The 20,086-nt window shown below is 43.0% G+C and overlaps 1 protein-coding gene across 2 annotated transcripts in view; it reads left to right on the top strand.

The window, feature by feature from the left end:
• The window catches only part of ZFHX3 (zinc finger homeobox 3), a 308,538-nt gene that overhangs the window by 257,356 nt on the left and 31,096 nt on the right, over window positions 1-20,086 (top strand). For both annotated transcript variants that reach the window (XM_027847585.1, XM_027847584.1), the window contains exons 6-7: window positions 4,544-4,677; window positions 4,810-5,010. In XM_027847585.1, the coding sequence (XP_027703386.1) occupies window positions 4,544-4,677; window positions 4,810-5,010 (335 nt within the window). The remainder of the gene's footprint in view (window positions 1-4,543; window positions 4,678-4,809; window positions 5,011-20,086) is intronic.

Here is a 20,086-nt window from a genome sequence, read left to right as displayed (position 1 = left end):
CTAAAATTGCCGTGAAATAAAATTATTTTGCCTGGGATATGAAGGAAGTTAAGAGAAATGATAAGGCATCCTGCCCTTTGTTATGTGGCTTCCAGTTAATGTTTAGTGTCAAGAAGGCCAGTACAGTTTTTCATCATCAGCTTCATTGGCCAGATTATTACAGTTAAAGGACTGGATTAGCTTGGGGGTGGGGGTGGGGAGAATGATTGCTTTGGTTAAAAAATAATCAATGAGAACCTACTTTAAATTTTCTTTATTACAGACCAAAGATATAGCAATACTTTCCATTGCCACCTCAATGACTTTTATATCTAAAATACATATATTTATATATATGTTTTATATGTATATTATAAAATATATATATATATTATATCTAAAGCTTCTTACAGAAGTAAAATTCCCTTCTCTTCAAAAAACAAAACCAAAACTACATATGTTACACACAAATAAAACAAAACATAGTTCTGGCAGTTGATATGAACAGGCATCTGTAACACAAAATCATGTTGGGTTTCCATGTGTTTGATCCAGAATTTCTGTTCACCTAATAGAAGCACAGTGGAAAGTCTTTTCTAGAACGCATGAGTTCACGTGACTCCCCCCATATTCTTTATCCTTTTTGAAGTGTCAAAAGCAGCCCAAGATGTGGTCAATGAAAGATCTCCCCTATTTTAACACATCTAGGGAAAATGATAGAGCTGTTTTAAATGAGGAAAATGACCAAACCTGATTAACTCAGGCATTGCTTGATGCTTTGACACACTATTGTGGCCTCAAAGACTTAACTCCAGATTTTTTGATGGTCAGTTATCGTTTGTGGCTTTTTGTGTCAACTAGAAACCAAACGTGGAATAACTTGTCACCAAAATGTTCATTTCTCCATGGGTCTTTTTCATTTGTATTAATAAGAAGCCATCGTGCGGTTAAAATGACAAGTCATCTGGGGATTTAGAAAGTGGATGTTCTGCATTGCTCGCCCCTGGAGCTCAAAATGAAGTTTAAAAATGTCTCAGCAGGATTAACAGAAAAGAGTAAACCTTCACTTTCTCTTCCCCGTTTGCCGGTTCAGTTGACAGTCTTTTAAATCCAAAAGGTTATAAATAAAGACTGAAAAGATTGAAATATTAGTTGATACTGAGACCTTGTGTCTTCTGAAGCTCAAAGAAGAGGAAGCTTGAGTAAATCCCAATCCATGCCAGGTCCCCTAATAGAAATCCCATCCACAAAGCCCAATGGGCAACTTCCCCCTAGATTTCAGCTCACTCTGCCCTGATGACTCATTTCCTGATTGAGATTGACATTTTAATGTCCAAGGTCATCGTGGGGAGGGGACTATGTCAGCTGTAGTTAACCTGACTATTGGAACCACTCCCCTGTGATCACCCGGTGACCAGCAAAAAGACTGTAACTTGGGACTTAACAGGGATTCTGTGTCCGTGAGATCTTTTTGACTTTAACTGATGAGAGATCCGCTGAGTAGCTATTGCCCCGGCCACAAAAGTAACCCGTATCTGAGCACTTGTACCAAATAAAAATGTTAGTTTTCCTTAAGAGAAAACCCCAAAGCATTGGCATGGTTTACATTGTAGCAGTGTAGTTCTGTTACTGAAGAAGAATGAAAGAGTTTAATTTTAAAGAAAAAAAAAAAAGAACCCTTAGCTTCCTCCTATGAAAGTAGCTTTGGAATCCCAGGCAGGTTTGAGTCAGGAGTGAGGGGGAAAAGTTTTTGCTCCCTTCCTTGAAGGGAAGAAGAATAGTAGCCTCTGAAACCAGAATTCACACATCTACAACTTTGTTACAATGTGTTCAGTTTTTCAGGGGGGTTGGGGCATGTAAAGAAGAAAATTAGGTAGACTTTTTTTTTTTTAATTCTGCAAATTGACTAGATCTATACTAGGTCATAGAATTTGGTTGTCTGCTGTGCTCAAGTGAAATAAATTGGGTGATCGCCACCTTAGTTCTAGGGCCCATTCATTCACATCACCGGTCAGGAGATCAGCTTTCGTCATGAAAAGCAGAAAGCAGAGTGGCATCTGTTCACTGGGCTGGGTCATAGTCTTGTAGCAGCAAGGAGTGTTACAGGTCAGATAAGGGGTCAAGGACAGAGTTGTAGGGGAATGGTACAACAGGATGAGAGCGGATTTAAAATTCCCATGTTGTCTTAGCTATGGAAAATTGTTAACAGGTCTTTTGCACGCTCAGAAACTAAACAAATTCCCCCTGTAATCCTCACCAGTGGTGGAGAGGAGAAGGATGGGAGGAGAAAATATGACGTTCATTACCAATGGACATCCAAACAGTCACTTTTACATATATTTAGTTCTATTTAATTTATTAATTTATCAATTTATCTTTTACATATATTTAAATCGCTAACACTTTTGTCCATTTTTAAATGAAGCACTACAAAAGAGAGGATTGTTTTAGACTCAGTGTGGAAAAGGGACGTGCTTTGGAGTAAAACAATTATCTCAAGAAAAGGTTTTCTATCACAGAAGAAATAAGGCCAAAGAGTTCCCTGACTGTGTCCACAAAAGGCCAGGAAAAAAGAGGATTCTGCAGGCTCAATCAAGCCTACAGTGAGGATGGGAGATGGGAAGTGGGCCATGGGGGAACCAGCCTAGAATGTTACAGCACCTAGTTAATCGGCAGCCAATCCATCACGTTAAATATCCAGCAGTCATGTATTACCTTTCAAGTGAAAATGAATAACTCCCATTAAGAGCGAAATGGGTTTGAAGTCGATTCGAGACAGATTAAAGTACTGTTATGAATGTGTGTGTTGGGAGGAGGAGGGGTCTGTATGTAATATGCTTGTCTTGGTAGTTTTTAAATAATAGATGCCTTGCAAACTTATGTAGACCAGGTTACCAAGACACTGGGGTTAAAGGTCACAAGATGTGCATTCTGGGAAGAGCATCAACTTCCTGGAATATTTCCTGCATTTAACATTTTTAAAAAAATATATTTTGTGGCCTTATGGTTTTAATGAATAAAATTGATTTTCTAAAATTGTTTATTAAAGTACATATACATAAAGACAGTATCTTGGTGTCCATGTCAAAACAAATCCCAGAGCTAAGCATAGAGTAGAAATGTTTGTGAGATAGTTAAGCAGAATAAGACTAAGCATGGTTTTGCCAAGGAGCAGAAATTAGCTTTTTCTCACTCTATGACCCAAATGCCAAATCATATTAAGATACAGTGAGGTCTGTGATCTCCAAAAAGAATTCTCCTCTCCTCTCCTCTCCTCGGGAGATGGTTTTTATGACATTTTTCTTTGACCATTTCCATATAGCCAGTGCCATTGGTTACAGCAAAAGTCTAAAACCTTTAGCTATCTTGCACAGAAGATTTGTGGTTTGAGTAACCAAAAAGCCAACTTTTAGGGACTCCCATTCAGCCTACTGTCTTGGAGTTTTGTACCATGCTATGGTAGAGAAGTCATACTGCTATGAGTAAATCATCAATTTTGCTGATTTCATGTCAAAGAAACTTCCAAATCATTCCCAGAGCAAGATTCACTCCTCTAGTATTTCTCTGTTTTCTACCACCTAGATTTCAGATGGTTCTCCCTCACATTAAGAATAACTGCATAAATAGATGGGTGGATATGGGCAGCAGGGTAGAGATGCTTTTCCTCAGAGCTAGCATTCAAGCGAATTTTTCCCTAGAGCATCTACTAGAATGTGATCCAGAGTATTCCTGTTAGCTCAGAACAAAACTTTCTAGTGCAGGCACACTAATGTTAATGCCTTTCCTCTGAGACTACCCCACCCTACACCCCAGTTCATCATGTCAATATCTTGCTTTGTATATATTTGTTTGCATATTGTCTCCTCCGTTAGAGTGGGAGTTCCTTGAGGGCAGGGACTGTCTTTTGCCTTTTTTCGTATCCCCCAGTGTTAGTATAGTGCCTATCTTATAGTAGGTACTTAATAAACTTGTTAATTTGACTTTCTCTAGAGCGCCACTTTTTTTTAATATAGTGCAGAGCTTTGGGGGCAGAAATATGGAGGCTAATCCCTGTGGGTGAGTGAACCTAATGAATCTTAATGCTAGTGGTAATCACAAAGAACACCTACCCCCTCAACATACTTATTAGTGATAATAATAATAATAATAACAGCATTTATGTAGCACTTTAAGATTTGCAAAGTGTTTTGCAAATCTTCTCTCATTTGATTTAATACACACAGGCACACACATTCACACTTCGCAAGCAAGAGCTTAGCTCCTGATCTGGGGAGTCCAGGGCAGATTGTGTGTTTTTAGATCAGAGCCACACAAATCCCCTTCCAAGACTTTTTATCCCAGCGCCTTACCTTTTCCTTCCCTAGTCTTTAAAGCACTAACTGAGAGTGAGAAGAAAGTCACTGCCTTTCCAACATGTTTACCAGCTTGGATGCTCATCCTCCTGGAATCTTGGTTTTTCAAGAAATCCTGCGCTATAAATGGATATTGGTTTTCACCCAGCAGCAACCCCATTGCAGCTTGCCCGGCACAGATACCGTAATGTAGCTTCCATTTTCTCTTGTAGCATCGTCCAGCCAAGCAGAGAAGGAGCTCCCAGATTGTCCTGCAGCCTCCAAACGTACGTCCTTCCCGAGTAGCTCGGAGCCCCCCCTCTCTTCCAAGCGACCCAAAACATCGGAAGAGGCCAGATCAGAGCAGGTGAGGCACGCAGCTCGGCCCAGGTTGGAAGGCAGGGGCCGCTGCAGCTGATGTCAGCTGCGCTGAGGGGAAGAGGGTTGGGGAGGAGGGCCCAGTGCTGGTTGGAATCTATCTCCCTCCCTTCTCGCACAGATGTTCCAGTGTCCATACTGTAAGTACAGTAACGCTGATGTGAACAGGCTTCGGGTGCACGCCATGACTCAGCACTCGGTGCAGCCCATGCTTCGTTGCCCGCTCTGCCAGGACATGCTGAACAACAAGATTCACCTGCAGCTGCACCTCACCCACCTCCACAGCGTGGCCCCGGACTGTGTCGAAAAGCTCATCATGACGGTAGGTCGAGGCGCCTGCTTCCCCCAGAACTGCCATGGGGAAAATGAGGGGAGAAAATCCACTAAATTCTGTAACAAAACAGAACAAAAGCCATCCAAGTCCTGTTCCTCTCTTTACTTCCCCTGGGATGGAAGGGACTTAACCTTAGCACATCCTTGCCCTATTAGAGGTGAATTTGTATTTATTTATTAAATTCCCCTAAATCCTTTCCCCCTCTCAGGACGTCTGGCTAACCGCGTTAGGATGCATTATCCACAGGACTCCTTAGATGCACGGGGCAAGCCAAACTTGCCTGTTTTTCATCAACGCAGAGAATATCGAACTGCGTATGAGGGGCCTATTTGCCCCCGCACAGTCTGCACTTACTCAGATTCTTGGGGAGCATTGCTCAAAGTTACCTCTTGAGTTCTGACCTGAAATGCTAGAGAATCCCAAAAACCTGAGTTCAGAAGGACTCCAGGGACGGGCTAGGCCAATCAGTGCCTGAACAAGAATCCTGTCTACCTCACATCCAACAAGTTGCCCATCGAAGCTTCTGCTTGAAGGCCTTGAGTGAGAGGGCAGTCTGTCATCTCCCAAGGCTACTCATTCTGTTTTTGGATGGCTTGAATTGTTGAGGACTGTTCCTCAGTCCTCCATATTTGCCTCTTTGTAACTTCTACTCATCCTTCCTAGTGGGTCTCATTGGGCTGATCTCCCAAAAGGCCATTGGATTGGGCATTTAAGAGATCAGTAGTAACTTTGGAGAGACTAGTTTTAGTGGGATGATGAAGCTACAAGACAGCCTGCAGAGAGCTAAGAATTAAGTGACAGGAGGTGAAATAGATGCACTGATTGTAGATGGCTTTCTCAAAGCATTTAGCCATGAAAGGAAGGAGAGCATAGCTCTCCCAATCCCTCTTCTTACAGACGCGTGAAGACAGCAGTCATTTCCTATTTTAATGGTTCAGGTCACTTATTAAGTTGAAAATTGTTCAAATACAATACAGGTAGTGCCTGATGAGTTTTCTCACCCAGGTAGTGGGGGGCTGCTGTCATAAATACCCCTTGAGACATCGGCTGTAAAAACACCAAATGAGACAAGTCATCCACAGTTAATCTGTAAACAGTGTGATGCTAGAAAGTTGTCAGCCACTTCTCTTAACACATGGCTGTGGTGACATAGGTTATCTAAAAGTCCATATTACAATGTGAAAGTTGCACAAATATAATTTGCAGGTATCCCCTGGTCTGTTATTTTTTTTGCTAAACTGTTGCGTTTATTTGCTATCCAGTTATGATGTTCAGTGAGAAGCTCTCACGTGCAACACACAGTCCTCTTAAAGATATATGGAGGAAAATTCAATACCAGTTTTTTTCATTCATATTTTTAAACAGCAATTTTCACATAAACTTGTGGAAGTCATTGAAAAGTTGTCTTCAAGAGGAAGAGTAGATAGTTGCAAATGTGAGAATGGAACCCAAAATTTTCGCCAGTCTTTTCACTTAGCAGCCTCTTTACAATGAAGCTTCTGATGATTGGTAAGCCTTGGCAGCCGGCGGAGGAGCAGAAATGTTTTCAGTACTGGTTAGAGTTTGTGCTTATAGTGTGATTATGTTATTGGTCTAATTTCATTTAAGCCTTGGAACTTTGGACCTCTGGTACTTTGCATGTCTGATTTAGAATAAAAAATAAAGCACATCCTTTTTGCTAAAAGATGGAGAGGGAAAGGTGCAAATAGGAAAGTAAATGTGAAATGTAGGAAATCAATAAATTAACTAATAACTAACACGTATCTCATGCTTTAAGCCTTGCAAAGCCCTTGAATTATATTGTCTAATTTATAATTACACTAATAAAACACATTTCATATTAAAGGTAAATTCTTTTTCATGTACTCTTGATCCCATTCAGCAGATTGCCCTCTTTGTGATTCCCATTCTCTCACTAGTCGTTAATCTCTCCCTGTCTACTGACTGCTTCCCTGCTGCCTACAAATGTACACTTATGTCTGTCCCATCCTGAAAAACCCCTCCCCATCCCTGCTAGCTATCTTGCTATGGCTCTCTTTCTTTTCATGGCTAAATGCTTTGAGAAAGCCATCTACAATCAGTACATCTATTTCACCTCCCTTCACTTAATTCTGAGCTCTCTACAGTCTGTCTTGCAGCTTCATCATCCCGCTAAAACTGCTCTCTCCAAAGTTACCACTGACCTCTTAAATGCCAAATCCAAAGGCCTTTTCCCTGTCCTCATCTTTCTTGACCCTGTCCTCGGCCTTTAATACTGTCAGTCATGTTCTTCTTTTGGTTACTCATTCCTTTAGGTTTCCATGACGCTGCTGTCTCCGAGTTCCCCTCCTGCCTATATGACCATTAGTTCTCATTCTCTTGATGGCTTACCATCCAGGTTGTGCCCACTAACCATGAGTGTCCCCCAAGGTTGGGGGAGAGACTGAGCCCTCTTCTCATGCGTGGATCTCATCATCCCCCATGGGTTCATTTCTATGCTGATGATTTCGAGAGCCACATGAGCATCCCTAACCCTTTCCTGAGCTCCGCATCACATCAGCCGCCTTTGAGACATCTCACATTGGGTCCCGTGAGCATTTCAAATTCGCCATGTCCAAAACAAAATTCGTTATTTTTCTCCCAAAAGTCTGTCCTCTTTTGAACGTTCCTATTACCACCAAAGGCACCACCATCCTCCTAGTCACCTGGATTCACAGTCTGCAAGTCCTTCCTGACTCCTCAGTCTCACTCGCCACCCCATACCCAACCTGTTGCCAAACCTTCTTGTATCTGTCTCTACAACATCTCTTGAATCCACCCCTTTCTCTCCTCTGATGCTGCCCCCTTCCTGGTGCAGGCCTCATCTCCTGAGACCTCAACTCTTACAGTAGCTACTGGGGGGGGGGTCTTTTTGACCCAAATCACTCCTTAGTCAAATCCATCCTCCCCAAAGTGATCTTCTCAAAGCACAGGCTTGACCATGTCATCCCTCTACCAACTGCACTGGATCCCAGCTACCCCCAGGATGAAGTATAAAGTCCTCCCTTTAAAACCAAGGCACACAATGCCCTGGCTCACATGCCCCCCACACCTAGAATCCTCTTCCTCCTCAGCTCCACTTTCTAATTCCCCTGACTTCCTTCAAGATTCAGCTCAAGTCCTGCCTTGTGCATGAAATCTTTCCTGGTCTGTATGCCTCCCTCCTGCATGCCACCCTCCTACATGTTGTTTTATTGTTATTGTTCATTCATATCCAACTCTTCTTGACCCCATTTGGGGTTTTCTTGGCAAAGACACTGGACTGGAGTGGTTTGCCATTTCCTTCTCCAGCTCTTTTTACAGATGAGGAAACTGAGGCAAACAGGGTTGAGTGACTTGCCTAGGGTCACACAGCTAGTAAGTGTCTGAGGATGGATTTGAAATCAGTTCCTCCTGACTGCATTAACCATGCCCCCCCCCAATACCTTACCTCTAAGACTATCTCCCACTTACACTGTATATATTTTATATGTGTATAATGATTTCCATGTTGTCTTACCTCTTAGAATGAGAGGTCCTTGAGTCAGGGCCCATGTTTTCACCTATCTTTGAATCCCTAGCATGAAACACAGTGCCTGGCATATAACAGATACTTGGTAACTGACTGGAGTAAGGTGATGATGGAGAACTTTGCTGAGAATCTTCTCAATTAGATGATGATTACAGCTCTCTGTTCATTGTTACCTGAGACATCCTCCCAGGAAAGCATCTCTAAAGGTGCTATAACAGTCATTTGTGGTACCATTCTGATGAATTTAGTTATCTGTTAATAATCAGAACTTTGGAGGAGGCAATGAAATTAGTGGGGGGATTTGTTTGGATGTTTGTGGGAGAGTGTTGTCTCAAAATAAAATAGATAAAATTTTAAAAGATACCTTTAAGTATTTACAAATATATCATAAATTTAATGAAAATGTTTCATCTCAACTGTAAAATTGCTGCAGGATAGTTGTATATCACTAAAGGAGGTTTTATATACTCAGTGGTAAGACTAGAACTCTTTCTCTCTTCTACTCTTTCTCCTTCTCTACATGTATATGTGTGTGTATGTACACACACACATACACACATACATACACACACACACCCACAGCTAAGATGCCTGAGATAGTGGCCAGATCAATGGACTCTATAGGATCATAGAACTGGAAGGAGACATTAGAGGTCTTTAGTCCAACCCCTTCATCCCACAGATAAAGAAACTGAGTCCAAGAGAAGTTATGACTTGCCCAGGGTGTCCCAGAAGAGTAAGGAGCACTGTTGGCATTTCAACTGAGTATATCACAAGTGCTTAATAAATGCTCACTGACGTGCCTCACTCAGGTCCTGTGACTCCAAAGTCAGTGATTTTCCCACTGAATTAATCTTCTAGCAAGAACATCGTGGTGTTTATATATAAAAAAAAAAAAAAAAACAAGACTTTTTTGGTTGTTATTTTGACGACATGGAGATTGTCATTTGTACGTAGGTAGGATCGTGTCCAGAGGGGTCACTTTTTGTCATGATCTTATTAGACATTTAGCCATGAGAATAAAATTATTGATTGATTAATGTCACTGTCGACCAAGTGAAGGAGTCAGTGCCTGGCATCTGTTTATTTCTAGCCAACTGGAGCAGGAAACCATGAATACAGCATACGGTGAGAAGTGTCATTCAGACAGTGACTGAATTCTCTAGTCTAAAGAAATGTCAATGCGGCCCTTCATTCCGAAAGAAGTTATGTTTACTTTGTTTAAAAAAAAAAAAAGATAATTGAGTGGTAAGAGTTACAAAAGGAGCCAGCCTACTTAAAAGAGATCCGTGTTTTCATGTGGAAAAAGTCGAGTAGTTAATCTGTATGCCCAAAGTCTGGACTCCGGTATCCTTTTCCTCTTTCCTTGTTTAGTCATTTTTCAGTCATGTCTGACTCCTCGTGACTCCATTTGGGGTTTTCTTGGCAAGGATTCTAAAGTGATTTGCCATTTCCTTCTCCAGCCCATTTTACAGATGACGAAACTGTGGCAAACAGGGTTAAGTGACTCGCCCAGGGTCACACAACTAGTGAGTGTTTGAGGTCAGATTTGAATTCAGGTCTTCTCGACTCTAGCCTCAGTGCTGTATCCACTGTACCATGTAGCTGACTATTCTTTTTTCTCTAAGAGAGGTTATTTTCTAATGGTTAGAGGATGGGAAATAAACCTTGCCAAGGAGTGGACTTACAGCCTTCTTCTGTACCTGTTTGGCATTTGGAAATTTTAGCCTTACCAACCCCTATCTCATAAGAATGACTAAATTTGGCTTGGTAAGCCCCTAGGTCATCTGATAAAAATCGTTAAAGATTTTTATGACTCTGTCTTTTTTTGACTGCATTTCAATTACAGATTTGAGATGCCCTTCCTAGGGATACTATGTTCAGAAATGGGGTGGCCAGTTCAAGATGGAAAAAGATGAATTCTGTGGGATCTAGGTCTCAAGAGTTCTGTTGTATACGTCAGTGGACTATGGTTTCCTTTGGTGTTACTGAAAAGACATCAGCGGAAGATAAAGGATTGCCTTCTTGTCATTAAGAGAGGGTTTGTGACCCAATTAGATATTTCCTTCTGTTGCAGATAGAAAAAGACACAAAAACCCAAAAGAAACACAGTCCCTCCCAAACCTAGGCATTGTCCGGGATATATAATGCTGTTAATTCTCATAAATATTTTTGCCCTCTTGGTCTGAGACCTCAGAATCGAGCTTGAAACAGATTTCATTCCCACTAAAAGTTAATTCCACCCCGATAAATGGAAGTAGATTACTTTCTACACAATGTCTTTCCGCTCAGTTGTAAATGGAGAGTGTTTTGAGGAGGCTTCAGTTAATAATACCTTATCAGACAGCTTTCAGGAACCCGCAGTGTCTAATATGTCTGTTGCCATGGTAACGGCTGCTTGCTTATGCTCTGCATCTCATATCTGTGTCTTTCATGGGCCCCCTTCTTTTTATACCAACAAGGAGGTTGGAAGAGTATATTCTGCTGGGGAATGACCAGGATTGGCCCTGTCCTTAGGGAGTCACACCCTTCCTACTTTCCGTTATGACCCACCAACACCAGAGCCCAAGGCAGTGTCGGTACAGACCATCTATGAAAAGGGGAAGTTTACAAAAACTGGTGAAGATGAGAGGAATCACTCCGAAGGTATCATTAGGGAGCCAGATCTGAATTTTTAGTTTCTCGTGCTCCTTCTTGCCTGTTTACCTACAGTGTGCAGTAGGTGCCAATGAATGCCATGCTGTCCCTATGCTTGGGCCCCTTATTCCTGGTGGGGAAGTTTGTTTGCTTGCAAGGGTGGGGGCCACAGTTAATGGAGTGTTGTTACTGACCAATTAATTAATTTGGAAAAGACAATTTTGATACTCCAGCAGCTCGAAACTAGCCTAATACTCTTTCCAATAACAACTACTTCACTGTCATTCTGGAACCACGTGGCTTCTGCAGAGAACTCCTTAAATGCCGATGAGATGTGGTTTATTCTATGTCTACCCGACCTGATGGATCGTGTCAAAAGAGAAGATATTAGTCCTTGAGCAGCGCTCTCCCTCCCCCACTAACAACTTGATCTTCACCCCTCTTTCTTCTTTCTCTTTTGTAGTGTTTATTCAGGTTTTTTCCCCCTGCGTTTTTCTCCAACAGTAGCATCTCCAGCTTTCCCTGCTTCATCTGCCCCGTGGGCCATTGTTTCCTCGCATTCCCATTTGTGGCACCTATCTAGAATTTGCTCTCTAATCCTCGTCCCCTCTTTTCCTTAGCTGTTAATTTTATTTTTATTAAGTAAGAAACAACTCATGACAACCAGTCTTCAGGTCTTTCTTTTCTTTTCTGTCCGTGTCTCGAGAAAAGTGTCTTAGCTGTCGGTGCAGTGGCTCTCCTGCCCACCCCTCCAGCTTTCTTAGCCTGCTTTTGTGCTCACTTTTTCACTCTTTCTCCATCTCAGATGAAGGTAATGAAAATAATCGGGCTTCATTAATTCTGAGCCCTGCGAGATGATAGCCATTTGGAAACATGTTTGCCAATTAGATGGGCTAAATTAGAAGTGACCTCGGTACACTGCCATCATTTGCCTCTCTGACTCTAATGAGGCTTTTCACTCCAATCCTCCTCGTCTCTTTTCTGTGTTTGCGTTTGCTCTCTCTCATCTCTTCCCCGTCTCCCCCTCTTCCGCCCATCCCTCTTATTCTGGTTCTAGAGCCACGCATTGGACCTATACTCTCACTAATTTTTCCAAATGTTCACATAATCCTTTGGAGTATGTCTGTAGGTGTTATGTCTAAATACTGTATTAGGGATAATGAGATTAGCTGGGATCTTGGGAGAGAAAAAAGAGAGAGAAATGGAGAATCCAGGATCTTAAGGTTCCCTGGCATTGTGCCCAGTCTGGCAGAGGTGGAAAACCAGGCCAAGAAAGGAATGTTTTCTGCCTGCTTTGCTACAACTGATTAGTAGTTGTGGGTACCAGATTTTTAGGAAGGCCAAAGAGCAGGCTGCCAAGAGGATCGTGACCAGAATTGTGAGAAACCATGCCATTCCTGGTTTAATCTAGAGAAGAAAAGACCGAGGGAGAACCCGTTAACTGTTACTGAGTGTTCTGAGGAAGCTGAAAAGTGAATGATGTCTTAGGATACATTAATGGAAGCCTAGCGTCCAGAACAAGAAAGATGCGAGGTGGTGCAGTGGAGAGAATGTAGGGCTTGGAACCGCAAGAGGTCAATTTGAATCTCGCCTGCAATACTTCTTATCTGAGTGACTCTGGGCAAGTCACTTTGCTTGCTTGGCCTCAGTTTCTTCATCTGTAGAATGCTTTGTGTTAAGGTCTGGGTATGACACTGTCGAAAGGACATTAATGAGCTGGATCATACCCAGAAGGAGGGTGATCAGAACAGGAAGACTGGAGAGTGTGCCATACGAGGACTGGCTGAAAGGGCCAGGTCTGGTTTACCCGGAGCTAAGTTATCAGCTCCTGAGTGCTGCCCAAACCAGATTAAAATGTAATTGGGAAATATTTGACAAAATAAACAAAAACACAATAGAACATAATGTTAATATGTGGGTTTTTTAAGTCAATATGTGGCCCGCAGAAGTCCTTAGGTACAGTTTAGTGTCCTCTGTTTCTATTTGAATTGGATACCACTGGCCTAGAGAACAGAAGACATGGCAGGGAGGGGTGATTCCTGTCTTCAAGTGTGTGAGGACCCACCATCTGGAGGAAAAATTAGGCTTCTTATATTTTGTTCCAGAGGACAGAAGTACGAGCAGTGAGTAGACATTTCAAAAAGGTAGAATTCAGCTTGATAAGACTAAAAACTTCCTAGTACTTCGTAGTGTGGATGCCGAAGGTAGTGATTTCATTGCTGGAGGGCCTCAAGCAGAGACCATACGCCCACTCATCAGTGATGTGGGGAGTGGGGGGGAGGGGAGAGCATCCTGCTTAGATGCAAGATGAACTAAGTGACCTCTGAAAAGTCCCTTCAGTCAGCCTCGGACTCTCTCGTTAATGAACATCTAGGTCAAGCTCAGCTTGTTTGTGGGGCACATTGAGAAAGAATTCCAAAGTAATCCTCTGCAAAGGAAAAAAAGTGCTTTGGATTTCCTCTTAATTATTTAGCTTTAAAGGCATTAGTCTTATTACCTCTGACCTAAAAGTAACTGGGCTTTATGGTTAAATTGTATTGAGATTTAGATATATCATATGAGTGGGGAGAAGATGATTATGGAAACCCATAGACTATCCTAGTATATAATAGATTATAAGTTTTACTGAGGCCTTCCTTTTTCTTCTTTCCCTGTCATTCTGTTCTTCTCCTCCCTCCCCCATCCGCATGTATTCCATATACCCCCTTTTTACTAGCAAGTATGATAGACCCAAGGCTTTTTTTAATAAATGGGACCACTTGGAGCCGTTTTAGAATTTTCTTTTTTTTGACTACCATGCCATTGGAGAAAAAAAAAAACAAACAAACATTGCCTGACTCAGACTTGACGGCCATAAGATCTGAAAGCCCATTTCTTCCTTAGCAGCAGCTATAAAGATTTGCTCCCAAGAGAGACAAATCTAAGGTATTGTCCCAAGCTGTATCTGTGTCTGGATATGTTTATCTAAACCTGAAAACAACATCCAGTCATGAAGTCGCATGCATGTGAACTCTGCAAGGACAGAATCAGTCAGGAAAAAAAGGAATGGTCTTGTAACGGTAACCCTTTGAAAAGGGAGCGGGGTGCTAGAGTTGGTTATTCTGTAGCTTCAATTAGGGGATTGGGCTTCTTCTGTAAAACTCATGTCCCCTTGTATCAGGAAAGCATTCAATATCAAAGAGGTTCCCCCAGGTGTCATCACTGGGGCCAGGCTTATCTCTGTGACTACAAGGCCTCCAAGGCCTGAAAGCCTAGCTGTGGGCAGCATGCTCAGGTTCCACTTCTTTGAGCTGTTAGGCAGTTCCAAAAATCCATGCTGAATTCAGAGTCCCTAGCCTATTCCCAGTTAAGGATCCCAAGTCAAGTCAACCAGCATTATTAAGCACCTCCTGTATACCAGGCACCATGCTAAGTTCTGCAGATACAAAGAAAGGCAAATAACAATCTCGAAAGGTGAGGAAACATATTGTTCTCATCTTATTAAAACCCTCCTAAAAAGATGCCAGGGCTTAGAGCAGAAGGTAGTAGTCCCTCTATGTGTCTCTGCAACTGATTACATTGCAACAGCAAACCTGAATGAATCCTCCTGGGTCGTTCCCTGTTTAGTGTTGTCTGTACTGTGTAGATGACCAAGAGTTGCCTAGTTTAGATAACTAATCATTTCTACCAGAGTTCCAGGCTGTGGGCATTCTGAGTGCCTATGTTAAAGCTCACCTTGGTTATACAGGCTTTTCTCTGTCTGTCTGTGGATAGAGTTCAGGAGGTCCTTGAACTTGGATGGAAAAAAAAATTACATCTTTATTTTCACCAACCTCTAGCCAAAATTCAGCATTTCCATTGAGTATCAATGTAGGCATTCAATGTGGTTCTGAGAAGGGGTCCACAGGAGGCCTAAGAAGCTTCACCATGCTGCCACAGGGGTCTGTGACCCACACAAAAAGGTAAAGAGTCCTCTTCCTTAGACATCTGACCCACCCCCATGGAGTCAGTCACCGCTTCTGGGCACATGACTTCTACATATTCATGCCTGATCCTCTTCTTTCATCCCTGTCCCCCAGCATTAGCACATAGTAGGGCCTTGACAAGTGCTTGCTTGTTTCCTTCCTTCCAGCCCCACATTTACATCCATTAGATCTCTCTAGCTCAGTATTTCTAAAACTGTGCATTCGTTATCTCTCCCTCAAACCCTGCCCTTCTTCCTAGTTTCCCTTTTCTCTCTCTCTCTCTTTTTTTTTTTTTTCTTGGTGAGGGCAGTTGGGGTTAAGTGACTTGCCCAGAGTCACACAGCTAGTGAGTGTTACATGTCTAAAGCCATTTTTGAACTCGGGTCCCCCTGACTCCAGGGCTGCTTCTCTATTCACTGAGCCACCTAGCTGCTCCTCCCTTTTCTCTTGATGACACCACTACCCTCCTAGTCACCCGGGCTGAAAACCTCAAAGCCGTATTGAACTCTTCTCCTTTCCCTCAATCCTTACACCCTATCGGCTGCCACCATCCCCCTCTACGGTACCTTTTGCATCCTGTCCAAGTCCCCAACTTTACTGAGGCAGCTGAGCCCAAAGAAGGCTCAGTAGATGCCTCCCCCACCTCTATCTGTGACGAGGTCAATGCAGTGCAAGGCAGAGGAAGGAAGCATGCCGAGCTGTCACGGAAGAGCCAAAGCTTCGAGGAGATAGCTTGGGCCAGACGGATAATGAGTCCTGGCCTCTTCTGCGGCCTGCCTCCTGGCCCAGATTTGTCCCTGCACTCAGTTTTCCATTTCTGCCTTAAACCCTTGGATTCTGACCCTTGATAAGCCCTCACAGCTGCTCAGCGGTCTTTTAGGCTTAAGCTGGCTTGGATTCTGGTGTGCCACAGCATGGAATACATCCCTCCCACCTCTGCATTCATACTGCCGCCAGACTAGACGCGTGCTTTCTTACCTCTCACATGCATTGTTGTGCTTTCTGCTGTCTGCCTCCAAGTACCCCCTCCTCTCCAGTCCCTCCTATGCAGGTGTCAAAATAATCTACCTGAATGCAGAGACCTGCCTTTGCTTCTCTCATCCTCACAAACCTTCCAAGACTTCCTGTTGCATGTGAGAGAAAAAGCAAATGCATTAAGACTAGTCTTAGGGGCAGCTAGGTGGTGCAGTGAGTAGATAGAACTCTGGCCTTGAAGTTAGGACAACCTGAGTTCAGATCTAGTCTCAGGCACTTCACACTTACTAGCTGTGTGACCTTGGACAAGTCATTTAACCCTGATTGCCTCACCAAAAAAAAAAAAAAAAAAGAGTTAATTGTCCCATTTGTTTTCACATGCAACTGGGAAATAAGATGTACAGGCAATGGGCTGTAGAAATCTATCCTGCCCTACAGGAAAATAGAAGGGGAAGGGGATGGGGGGGATAGAAGGGAGGGCAGATTAGGGGAAGGGGTATTCAGAATGCACACCGTCTTGGGGTGGGGAGGACGAGATGAGAAGAAAATTTGGAACTCAAAATCTTGTGGAAGTGAATGTTGAAAACTAAAAATAAATATTTTTTTTTAAAAGACTAGTCTTTAAGGCCATCAGTGGTCTGGCTCTTACTCTGCCCTTGCAACCGTAGTCCACTCCTCTCTCTTTCATGCAGTTTGTTCCAGCTGTGGGCGTAAAGGAAAAACCACTGGGTTTAGAGTCAGGAAACTCTGCCACTTCCTACCTTTGTGACCTCATATAAGCCACTGAACCTCCTGGGCCTCAGTTTCCTTATCTACAAAATGAGGGGGTTGGACTAGATGGTCTTCGAGCCCCTTGCATCCTGAGAGCCATCAGCCACTCAAAGCCATGGATTCTGAGAAGTGGAGGCATGGAGTGGTCAGCCTGTGGGCACAGAGTCAGAAAATAGAATGTCCAGTTTGTGGAGCAGCTGGTGCATAAATTTGGCTGGAATGTAGAGGCCACGAAGGGGAGAAATACAGAATAAGATAAGTGGGAGCCAGATTATGGAGGGCTTTAAATGCCAACCTTAAGCATTTATTTTATTCTAGAGGCCAAAGGGAGGCCACTGATGCTTTTTTTTCCCCCAGTAAAGGAGTAACGTAGATCAGTGTCTTCGGAATACTGATTTGACTGTTTTATAGAGGATAGATTGGAGACTAATTAGGCTACTGAAATAACCCAGGCTAGAAATGATGAGTGCCTGAAATAAGATAATGGCAATATTAGTGGAACGATGGAAGAGATGGTATAGAGATGGGATATCAAAAAAAGTCATGGCCTGGAGTGTGGCAGAACCAGATTAAAATGTAATTGGGAAATAGTTAACAAAATAAATAAAAGTACAGCTAGAACATGGGCAATGTTAATGTGTGGTTTTCTAAGTCAATAGGTGGCCCACAGAGATCCTGACCCCATTTCTATTTGAGTTTGGCACCATTAATGTAGACATTGACTCAACAGGACCTGACCACTGATTGGCCATAAGTAGCAAGGGGGAAGAAAGAGTCAAGTGTGATGTCCCAAGATTACAAATCTGGATGTCTCGGAAGCGTGGTGGCACTCTCCAGTGAAGGAGAACAGGTTTGGGAATGAGGAGGGAGGATGTAATAAGTCCTGTGATGGATTTGTTGAGTTTGAGGTTCTGGTGAACTATCCAGGTAGAGTTAGGCCGTGCAGAACTGAAGTTTAGAAGGTATTAGGGATAGATAATATAGATTGGAGAGCCATCTGTGTAGAGATGATGATTGTACTGTGGGAGCTGATGAGATCACCAAGAGAAAGTATAGAATAAAAAGAGGACCTGGGGTGGAGCCTTGGGGGACAGCTATGGAAAGGAGTATATGCCCATGGGGGACATCGTGGGAAGGGATTAGATAATGATGTGGCTGAGGAGGCTGAGAAGGATCAGTCACAGAGACTGAAAGAGAGCAAAGACAGAACAGAGGCGTGGAAGCTAAGGGGGGACAGAGTACCCAGAGAGTGGTGGTCAGTGTTGAAAGCTGCAGAGAGGTCACATAGGATAGGACAGAGAAAGGGCCATTGAATTTAGCAGGTAGGAGATCGTTGGTAACCATGGAGAAAGCTTAATCAATGCTAGTTAGTTGACTAACTGACAGTGGATAGCCTTCATTTTCTCAGTAAAACAGTAGGCAAAGTCTTCTCCTCCTAGGGATAGGATGGTATAGAGGTCTTGAGAAGTGAGGAAGTTTAGAATAATTGTTGTGGAGAGTGTGTTGGATCCTAGAGGAAGAATAAAAGGATTGCCACATAGCAGTGAGAGCCCAGTCAAGGTTAGCTAACATGTGACTGGGTTTTGTAGCAGACCCAGTGAGCATGGTTGTGACTGACCCCAGCCATTTTTCAGTAGCACACAGGTTGGAATAGAGAAGGAAGGGGTGGAAGGCTACAGTAAAGGCAGAGGGAGAACTGGAAGTACATGACCTTACAAGAGAGGAATGTCAGGGTTAAGAGATTGCAGAGCAAGAACAGTTACAGTTCATGGTGAGATGGAGGGTCTGATAATGCATGAGTGACCGAGGTGGGGCAACAGGGAGTTAAGAAGGTTGATGAACCAGGAAGCTCGGGTATTCATCGGGTCATTGATGTATAGGATGATGTCTCTCAATCTGAAAGCAAAGGTTGTGATTGAAAGGAAAACTATAGGCCAAAATTTGAACCCTTTGACAAAAAAAAGTGTGAGGAGGGGTCACATGACTGTGACAGGGATCCTGTCTCCTTGTTCTCCAGTGTGTTCTAAGTTTTTGATCCATCTTTTACCCTGCTCGGATCTAGTCTCTTCTCTTCTGAAGAGACATCAGTGGTCCCTCATCTATCCTGTCCATATTCCTCAACTTGGCATTTAAGGGCTTGTATGGTTTAGCCCCCATCTACTTTTCCATCTCAGTCTGCCATTGTTAATCTATCTGAATCCTACAGTCAACCAATTTGATCTGTTTGACTTCCCTAAACGTGGCTCTTTGCCTTTGCTAATGCATTTTCCTCAACCTGAAGTCCTCCTTTGATCTCTATCTCAAGCCTACTGGTTCCTTCAGGGCCAGTAAAATGCCATTGCCTCGGGACAAAGCCATCCCTGACTGTTCTCCCTTTTCCCTGAGCCATCATCCTCCTCAGCCTCTCATTTGTTTATAGCTCTTACAACACTTGTTGTATACTGCCTTGAGTTATTCATGTGCATGTCCTTTCACCTAATAGCATGTAAGTCCATGCAGGCATTGGGAGCCTGTCTTACGCTCTGTATCCCTACAGTGCCTAGCAAAGTGCCATGCACATGTTAGATGCTCAGTAAATACTTGCTGAATTCAAGAATGAAGGGAAGTTGTGGTTGGAGAAGATGCTTTATTCCTGGTAGAAGGGATGATTTGGGGTGACCAAAAAGTTAAGATCTTGTCAAGTAATATTAAGTCAACCCAAAAGCAGCTGTGGTGTTGTGCTGTTCCCATATCCTGGAATCACTTTCTTTGTTTCATCACAAAATGTTAGAGTATTAGCTGCCGTTTTATCCCTTACCAGCTAAAAATGCCTGGTTGTTACTTTGTCAGACGACAAGATTTTGACCCGTTCAGTCTTTCACCCTATTCCTGTCATTGCTGATCAAGAAAAGCATTTAGAACAGTTCTTCTGGTATGGGTTTTGAGGCAATGGTAGACTTCCCCAAAAGACTCCCTGTTACTCCTCACATCTCTCTTGCAAACCTGCCTCTTACTAACATGAAACCTCCTATCACCAAAGTGCTTGGGAACGGTAGCTCATTAATGAATTTTCAGATTAATTACCGCTTCGCCCTGTTGGTTCAGCCCTTGCTGAAAACTTGTCAAAAACATCCAGGTCCACTTTTCTGCATTCAGTGACCTATGGGGGAAAATATCTGAACATTTCTTTGATTGTGGCTCTTACAGTGACTTTGGGTCCTGATTAGGG

The sequence above is a fragment of the Vombatus ursinus genome, unplaced genomic scaffold (assembly GCF_900497805.2).
Source record: "Vombatus ursinus unplaced genomic scaffold, bare-nosed wombat genome assembly UNPS02005286.1, whole genome shotgun sequence".
Lineage (NCBI taxonomy): Eukaryota > Metazoa > Chordata > Mammalia > Diprotodontia > Vombatidae > Vombatus > Vombatus ursinus.
This window is presented reverse-complemented; position numbering and strand designations above follow the sequence as displayed.